Here is a 10,142-nt window from a genome sequence, read left to right as displayed (position 1 = left end):
GTCAGCTGCTTATGTTCATGATAGTTCTCACAAGTATGAGAAGCTGTGACCTAGGGGTAAGAAATGTATCTTTATTAGATATCATGAAATCTCCAAAGGTTGTACTTTCATAGGTGAGCAATAAGATGGAACCATCTCCGAAACATATTTGAGAGATGCGACTTTTCTCGAAATAGATTCCCAACTAGAGGTAATGTTGATAAAAGAGTTCCTCTATTTAAGGAGGATGAGATATTATCAACAAGAGAGGTGTCAAAAGGGATGTCTGAGTCTAGTCAACACGAGTGGGAGTGATATACCAAGTCATGAGTTGACTTCTTAACAGCCTAACTTACGAAGAAGTGTTAGTAAAATCAAATCTAAGAAGAGGTTTGATATTAAGAATGAGGCATTGATAACACTTCCAGTTGATGATGATGAACCTCAATCCATTGAAGACTCATTAGAATATAGAGTTAGAGAAAAGCGGAAAGCTACAATGGTTGAAGAAATGGAGTCTATGATTCAAAATCATGTTTGGGACTTAGTTGATTTTCCTCCGGGCCAAAAGATTATTGGGAATAAGTGGATTCTTAAGATAAAGAGGAAAGCTGATGGATCAATTAACAAATACAAAGCTCGTTTAGTTGTAAAAGGATATACCCAAATGGAGGGTATTGACTTTAAAAAGACAGTTTCTCCCGCAGTAAAATTTGTATCAATATGAATTATTTTGGCTTTTGTGACACATTATGACTTAGAATTACATCAAATGAATGTAAAAACTACTTTCCTAAACGATGAGCTTGATGAGGAAATTTATATGAGTCAGCCTAAAGGTTTCATTGTTGAAGGCCAAGAGGAGAAAGTATGTAGACTTAAAAAGTCTATATATGGGCTAAAGTAAGTGTCAAGATAATGGAATATAAGATTTAACAAAGTCATTTTATCTTATGGTTTCAAGATGGTCAATAAAGATCATTGTGTTTTCCTGAAGAGGAAAAAAGGAAAGTATGTCATTTTATTATTATATGTTGATGATATACTGATAGTTGAAAATCACATAAGGTATGTGAATGAAGTCAAGAAGTGACTATCATCGTAATTTGATACAACGGATATGGAAAAAGCTAAGTACATTTTAGGGGTAAAGATCATTAGAGATCGTCCTAAAAAACTTTTGGGTCTGTTATAAGAGTCTTATATAAAGAAGATGTTACATCATTTTGACATGTCTAATTGTAACATAGAATACACATATATTGTGAAAGGTACTATTTTGAGCAAGACTTTGTGTCCCAAAACTCCAGAGGAAATAATTGAAATGAATAAAAAAATCATATGCCAGTGCTATTGGTATTTTGATGTACACTATGTTGTGTACACGTCTCGATATCAACTATGTTATTGGCTTAGTCAGTCACTTCCAATTAAACCCAGGAGCGAGATACTGGAAGGTAATAAAAAGGATATTCAAATATCTGAAGGAGACAGCAGATTATTTTTTCTATTTTCAAGGATCAGATATGAGTCTGAAAGGTTATTCAGATGCAGATTGGGCTAGGAACCTGGATGATAGAAAATTCATATCAGGCTATGCATTCTTGTTGAATGATGGTGTCATCTCATGGAACAACAAAAACAAGCTTATGTAGTTTTGTCAACTATGGAAGCTGAATATGTGACATGTTTAGTGACTATGCAAGAAGCAGTTTAGTTGAAAAGGTTCCTGAATCATCTGAAAATTGTTCAGGACAATGGAAGTCCAATAACTGTCTACTGTGACAGTCAAGTTGCAATAGCTTTTTCCAAAAATCCTAAATATCATAGCAAAGGAAAGCATATAGCGATAAAATATAACTTTGTGAGGGATATTGTGGCTAAAAGAAAAGTAATTCTTTAGTATGTCCCTACATGTGTTATGCTTGCAGATCCTTTTACTAAGTCAATGACTAAAGAGTCATTTAAAAAATATGTAAAGTCTTTAAGACTTCATAGAATGTAATAATATTGTAATAACAATAAGATATTGTGATTTAATTGTGTAATTTACCATAATTTATTCAGTGTATATGATTTTGTTACATTCATAAAAGATCTCAGTGAGTATGTTGGCAGGTTGAGATTGGTCCACTCACATGGACAATCATCTCTGTTTGGTGAGTACAAATAGAGATAAGATCGCTGCTTATAGGACAAATTACGTAGTTGTGAACAGAGACAGATCCATAAGTTAAGATTGTCTTGATAATTATATCAAGTTGAGATCATTTATGTATTAATAATGATCAAAGTAAATACTCCCACCATTTACTAAACCTGTCGAAAGCTAGATTGGAATTCATAAATTCAGGGTTAGACATTAGGTATGTCTAAATCAAAATCTGTACGATGTTAAATTTGAGAAAAACATGCGCTCTTTTTAGTAAAGAGAATAACATTGTAGCATGTGATTCATACCACATGTGCTATTGCGACAATAAAGGTAGTAGGAGAATGAATCTCTGTTTCTCTACTATGTGAGACCTTTGCGATTATAAGTTTATCTCAGTTTTACCCTTAGTAACTATTTAGTTGTTGCTTGAAGTTTTAATCAGTATATGTTATTTTAGCATGTATCCTATGGCTATGGATGATTCGTTCTATGAAACATAACTAGGAAAATGACTGATTAGAATGAATAGATTCTAGCTAAAAAGAAAGATTAAATAGATTTACATCTTTTGATGTTATTTATTTGTCGACCTATTTCTGTTATGCATAGAAATAATTTTGAATATGGAATATGGAATATGTAACATGCTCATGACATAATAAACATAATAAGGGATCAGAGATGTTCATATTAATGTAAATGAAGATTATTTAATCTTGATAAATAGCAAGATATGTATATCTTCAAGATAATGGTTCCGTGCCACTAGGAGATTGGATGTATCCTGGATAAAGGCTATGTGCCACCAAGACAGAGAGGATATGTGCTATTATGAGAATGTCTTTGACTCATTTAGAAAAGCAGCTAAATAAAGTATAACAACTTTGTTAGCATTGATTCTTCAAAGAGCGGCTATGTAAGGTGTAACAATCTTCTTAGCATCTATCGCTCAGTGTGCTTGTTGTCGCACGAACCATTTTTCTAAGTATGGATTGGATGTTCTGATATGGTCTTTGTAACTAAACTCTTATATAGTCTATGTGACTTATTTAGTCTTTGTGACTAACTGGTCTTAATGACTTACCTTGGACGAGTGGGAGATGTAGGAAATGGGGAATGCGGGCAAGCCCACGTTGCCCACTACTCTTAAGGGAAAAAATCCCTTTTACCCCTTAGATAATTCGCATATAAAGGGTGCGCCTAAGGTGATTCATGAGAAGGGGGTGTGGAAGAACGAGACGAAGACATCCAAGGCTACGGGATTTAGTTTGTGAAATTGGCGAGAGTTTTTAGTTTTTGTAATTGCTTTTCCGATAGTAAGTCTGAAGATTACACGGTCACCGATTGCAGATTTATGGGAGATCACTGTAAATGTTTATATTACGATTTTATATCATGCTATACAATCTTTCAATCATACTTATCAAAATTATGGTTAAATCATAGCTAATTCATTTAATTTATTTTCTATGACATATAAATTTTGATAACTTCAACTTGCATAAACTTCTCTTTGTAGATATAATTGTAACTAGTATATCTAATAAAATTTTATAAACAACATAATCATTTGAATAATAATCATCCATTTTCTTTAGATAAATTCAATACATCAATCACTTTTTTCACTTCTGTTAGTATTTTTTTTTTCAATTATTAACTTTATATACAAACCATGATTATCAATATCAAAATTATCATTAAGCCTCAAAAATTGTTTTGAGGGAGCGTTTGGTTCTTTGTTAGGAATAGGAATCGGAATGAGAATCATTATATAGTGGAATGAGAATGGGTATGAGCATAAATATCACTCTTAAAAGCAATGTTTGGTTAGTTGTATATTTTCTATCGGAATAAATAAAAATATCCTTTTTTACCCTTAAAGAAAAATAAGAGAAAAAAATAGATGTAAGAGAAAGATAAATGTGAGAGAAAAATATGATGAAAGAGAATGATGAGAGAGAAAGGATGATGAGAGAGAAAGTGTGATGAGAAAGAATAAAGAGAGAGAAAGTGTGATGTGAAAGAATGAAGAGAGAGAAAGTGTGATGAGAGAAAATGAGAAAAGAGAGTGTAGTAGGAGAGAACATGATGAGAGAAGATGAGAGAGAAAATATGATGTGAGAGAAAGTACGATGGGAGAGGATGAAGAGAAAGAAAATATAATGAGAAAAAATGAAGAGAGAGAGTGTGATGAGAGAGATTAAGGAGAGAGAAAGTATGGTGAGAGATAAAGTATGATGAGAGAGAAAGTAGGATGAAAAAAAGAAAACATTGAGTATGATGGGAGAGATTGAGGAGAGAGAAAGTATGATGAGGGAGAAAGTATGATGAGAGAGAAAGTGTGTTGAGGAAAAAAAAGAGGGAGTGTGACAAGAGAGATTGTGGAGAGAGAAAGTGTGATGAGAGCGAAAGTGTAATGAGAAAAAAAGAGAAAAGGGAGTGTGATGGGAGAGATTGAGGAGAGAGAAAGTATGATGAGAAAAAAATAAGGAAGAGAGTACGATGGAAGAGATTGAGGAGAGAGAAAGTATGATGAGAGAGAAAGTGTAATGAGAAAAAAAAGGAAAGAGAGTGTGATAGGAGAGAGAAAGTGTGTGATAAAATGATGAGAGAGAAAATATGATGAGAGAGAACAAGGAGAGAGAAGTGATATGAAAGAAAAAATAAATAAATATATTTTGATATTTGATATTAAAGGAGAAAATTTTAGTTTTAGCTCAAGGGTATTTTTGGAATAAGGGAATATTTTGATTGATGAAAATAGGGTAATGACTCATTGAAGGGGAGGTACATGGGAATGAGTTATTACCCACTTTCAAGGATTCATTCCCTTATTTGCATTCCTATTCCTATAATCCAAACATTAACAATGACAATCAATGATTCTCATTCCCATTCCCCACTCCTATTCCCCTAAACCAAACGCCCCTCTTATAAGATTTCGATAAATCATCAACAACGTAACTTAACCTCTCCAAATAATTAAATAAAAATCCTAAAGTTTTTTTTCTTACTTTTAAAATCAATGAAACATATTTTATAGTGAGAAAATAGCTTGATCTAATTAAAAAGAAAAAAAATAATGAACTCCGAATTTTTTTTCCAACTAATTGTGTTATCTTATCATCAACACTTTCATCAAATGATTTTTTCCTCTGAATAATAAATATTTTTTATTATATTATTTAATTATATTTTATGTTTGCATATCAGACGATATTATTTTGTTAGATGAGATACATAAAAGAGTAATATTAAATTCAAATTTTAGTAGAAAAATTAGAAGTGAAGGTTTTAGAATTAGTAGAAAAAATATATAATATAAGAAATTTTAAGTTTAATAATATTAGATATAATGAAATAATTGTTAAAATTAAAGATTACAAGTATTTAAGTATTTAGGATTATTTTTATAAAAGGATAGAGTGATTAAGAGAAATATCTTACATAAAATATAAAAGAATGTTTGAAATGGAGGAAAGTGTTGAGTGTTCTATGTGATTGTAAATTACCTTTGAAATTTAAAACAAAATTTTACAAAATTATTCTAGTTAGACCTACTATATTATATCGAGCTAAATGTCCACTATGATTCGATCACACGAGCAGAGAATGAGAGTTGCAGAGATGAGAATGTTAAGGAAAATGTATGAACATATGAGGATGAACAAGACTAGAAACTAAAATATTAGAGAAAAGTCGAGTTACATTTATTGAGAAAAAAATTCAAGAGATACATTCAAGAAGATATAAAAATAGATTTAGATGACCAATAAATACTTCAATTAGATGATATGAAATTATGACAAATATATACATCAAAAGAGGATGTAAAAAAAAGACTAAGTTTGTTACAAAGTATAAAATTTTAACCTATAATTATAGGTTTGTTACAAAGTCTTATTATAGGTTTGTTACAAAAAAAGACTTGGTTACAAAATAAATTTGGTTACAAAATAATATAGGTTTGTAAATTATAGGTTTAGTAGAAAAATTATAGGTTTGTAAATTTACAAAAAATTATATCATCATGTATATTTAAATAAATTTTATCTTTTTATATTGTTACAAACCTATAATATTGTCTGATTTAGTAGAAAAATTTAACCTATAATTATAGGTTTGTTGCAAAGTCTTATTATAGGTTTGTTACAAAAAAAAAAGACTTGGTTACAAAATAAATTTGGTTACAAAATAATATAGGTTTGTAAATTATAGGTTTAGTAGAAAAATTATAGGTTTGTAAATTTACCTATAATAGGTAACCAAGTCACCTATTATATTTTTTGTAAATTTATTTTGTAACCAAGTCTTATATTGTAACAAACCTATAATATCGTCTGATTTAGTAGAAAATTTTAACCTATAATTCATGTATATTTTGTTTTCATTAGTGTTATATTTTAGAAAGCAAAAATTTATTTAAATATACATAATGATATAATAGGTGATATAGTTAATGACCAATAATGATTCATATAGTCCACCCATCTAATGAAATAAGGTTTGGTTGTTATTTATTTAATTATGTTTATATATTTTAAATGTTTTATGTTGATTGTTATTTTATATTTTACATCATTGTTGGTTTTATTAACAACAATTAATATAATTTTTTTTGTTAATTTACAATTTTTTTTATAAGCATAAATATGCCATTAACACTAATATACCTTCATTATTTTAAATTGTTTAATAATATATTAGAACAACAAATTAGTAAGAACGTCTTTTAATTAATTGCTTAAGAAATATTAATTTATAATTTCATGACTAAAAAAGGACTCCATTTATAGGCAACGATTTAATCTTTTATTATACAACTTGATAACCACAAATGGTAAGTTTCAAATGTCTAACCAAATTTAAGAATATTAATTATTATAAAGAAATCATTTGGGGGCTCTCTGGCTTTCTCAGTCTTCTTTCTTGATCCTCTGTGTTCTTGATTCCATGGAGAAATGGGAGATGAAGTGGTTGCGATGGCTGCTGCTGATGGTGGTAATGGTGTTGATGGAAACAGAGAGAGCCGATGCTCAGTTGTGGACGAATTTCTACAAATCCTCGTGCCCCAACGTGGAGGCCATCGTCAAGAAAGTTGTTCAAGATAAGTTCAAGGTGACGTTGGCGACTACGGCGACCCTGCGACTCTTCTTCCATGATTGCATCATTCAGGTGCTCTTCTTGTTCTTCTTTTCCATTTTTGGGAAAAATGGAAAACAGAGTTATTGTAGAGAAGAGAAGACGCAATAATAAGGTATATATTGAGTTGACAGGGCTGCGACGCCTCCGTGATGATCGCGAATGCTAAAGGCGACGCCGAGAAGGACGCGCCGGATAACCTATCGCTCGCCGGCGACGCATTCGACACCGTAATTAGGGCCAAGAAGGCGGTGGAGGCACAGTGCCCAGGCGTAGTTTCCTGCGCCGACATCCTCGCCATCGCCGCAAGAGACGCCGTCGTCCAAGTCAGTTTTTCGTTCTCTTTCTCCTCCTTCCGTTTCTAGTTTTCTATGAGAGAATTTTGACAATACTATATACTTCACTTCAAGGGCGAAGTGTGTTTTATGATAGACTTTATGTGGCATTTTGTTAATTCTCCTTTTCTGTTGATTAGACCGGCGGACCCAACTTCCCGGTGGAGCTCGGCCGGCGCGACGGCTTGACCTCCCAAGCCTCCATCGTCCACAGCAATCTCCCCCACCCCGACAACGACATCAACAGCATCATTAATTTCTACCGGGGACGCCACCTGACGGTCAACGAAATGGTCGCCCTTTCCGGCGGTCACACCGTCGGCTTCTCCCACTGTGCCCCCGTCTTCAGCCGTATCTACGACTACAAAAACAAGTCCGGTGCCGTCGATCCTTCCATGAACCCGGCGTTCGTGAGAGATCTCCAGCGCGTCTGCCCCCGCAACGTTGATCCAGCCATCGCCATCAACATGGACACCTTCACGCCGAACAACTTCGACAACAAATACTACCAGAGCCTGATCGCCGGCCGCGGCCTCTTCGCCTCCGACCAGGACCTGTACTCCAGCACCTTGACTAGGCCGGCGGTCGAGCGCTTCGCGGCGAACCAGACGGAATTCTTCCAGGCCTTCGCGGTGGCCATGGTCAGGTTGGGAAGGTTCGGAGTGAAGACGGGGACGGAGGGAGAGATCAGGCGAGATTGCACCACCTTCAACTGATCATAACAGAGATTTACTAGAAACAATAAAATATGATCAGATGAATACTTTAATTTACTGTTCCTGTTACTTTCTTTAAATTGCAAAATGAATTTATTGTTTTAGATTTGTCTAATCGAGAAGAAGATCATGTATGGACCCTGGCACGGCACGGTACAATAAGACTATCCGTTAATATTCGACGCACCACTATTTGATTTCCGAATGAAGCATTCACTTTTGTAAAAAGACGCTTCATGTGAGAAATTTGTTTCTCCAAAGTCTCTATTTGACGAGAATTGATTTTTATTTTATTATAGTAAACCTATCCTCCTCTAATTAATCAGTATCCAACGGGGACTGAAGCATACATGTATTTTATTTTTTAAAAAAATATAAAAAATAACACGAAATGCAATTACGCAGGTGGAGTCGAGCAGCCCTCACCTAGTGAAATGGTTGTTGATACTGTTCGAAGACGTGGAGTTAGAAAGTCGAGAAGGTGATAATTTCGTTCACGGAATGAAGACCTCGTTTTTTTCTGTAAAATAAAATTAAAATTAAGGAAGGAGTTTTTGACATTGGTCCTCCAATATTCAAATTAAAATAGAAGAAGAAGATAATAAAAATACTAGGGATAGAGATTCATCTTCCCTTTCTTTATATCTGACATACTCTTTTATAACTTTCTTAGTGATCCTCCATCTTTCTCGGTTTAATAATATTAATTATCGACGGAAGATATCTTTATCTTGGTTGCTTATCATTTAATGATAGATGGAGTGTTCTCTTTTGTCTTCTCTTTTCCCTATTAATTATTTGTCTTTTCCTCTTTTATTATTTTATCGGTTCGTTATGTATATAATGCCAACGACATACCTCGAGTCGGACGGGTGGCCCGCTCGGCTCGGGCTCCTAGCCCACTCAACTTGCTCTCTTGCCGCCTGGGTAGACCAGTCACTGGTTTACTCAGATAATCGATCGGACAATGATCCCTCTGATCAGTCGATGAACCGCTTCTCGCTCGGGTGCGGCCGAGCCTTACTTAAGCTTTAGCGTTGACCGTCTTGACTTTGACCTACACCGTCGCAATTGACCTGTGCCAGGTAGCTCCTCCTTATCGTCGTATCACAAGTCTCCCCTTCAAGTTTAGTCGAAGGAAGCTACAAGTCCGACTGACTGGATAAGAAGATGTGTGTTCGGCGATTTCAAGGTCCATTTGGCCCATATGTCGATCGGGCTGTGCTTGGTCTTTAATCGCCGATTGGCCTACAAGCCCACGCCACTTTAGCTTCATTCTTCCGTTGCCAAGTTTAGCCCTATGACCCGTTCTTTGCGCCGAATGGGACGATGCGTAGCAACACTTGGCACATATTTTTCTTTTTCCCTACGCGTCCTCAGGCGAGCTCGATCGTGACTAACGTCATCAAAATTTCTTGAAAACTGTACAAATCCTTGATAATTATGGTTTAGCACGCGACCATACCTTTTTAATTAAGCTCATTAAATGTTATTCGGTGACCGAAGGACACGTGCCCCCTCACTGTCATTGCATGATTGATGTGACAGGCGGATATTCTCTTATAACGAGGTGTGTGCCTTTTCAAAATCAATGATGGGATCTGCTTCTAGGTTTTCGTAGCTTTGGATCTGACGGCTAAGGTTGATCGGTCGCGAGGTTTATAAACCTTGCGTGTGTCGTCGTCTTCCTCACGTTGCATTTTTCGTCTCCCTCACTCTGCGTCATTGCGTTCTTCTTCTTCTTCGGCGGTCGTAGCGATCTCTCTAGTAAGCTTTCTGTACCCTTCAACCGACTATGTTCGTTGTGTTGGT

The 10,142-nt window shown here is 34.7% G+C and overlaps 1 protein-coding gene across 1 annotated transcript; it reads left to right on the top strand.

The window, feature by feature from the left end:
• The first annotated feature begins 7,105 nt into the window (after positions 1 to 7,105).
• LOC121987571 (peroxidase 50-like) lies at positions 7,106 to 8,439 on the top strand. The gene is made up of 3 exons (XM_042541321.1): positions 7,106 to 7,312; positions 7,414 to 7,605; positions 7,755 to 8,439. The coding sequence occupies exons 1-3, from the start codon at positions 7,106 to 7,108 to the stop codon at positions 8,328 to 8,330; spliced, it is 975 nt and encodes a 324-aa protein (XP_042397255.1). The 3' UTR covers positions 8,331 to 8,439.
• The last annotated feature ends 1,703 nt before the right edge of the window (positions 8,440 to 10,142 follow it).

Source organism: Zingiber officinale, chromosome 5B (genome assembly GCF_018446385.1).
Source record: "Zingiber officinale cultivar Zhangliang chromosome 5B, Zo_v1.1, whole genome shotgun sequence".
Lineage (NCBI taxonomy): Eukaryota > Viridiplantae > Streptophyta > Magnoliopsida > Zingiberales > Zingiberaceae > Zingiber > Zingiber officinale.
This window is presented reverse-complemented; position numbering and strand designations above follow the sequence as displayed.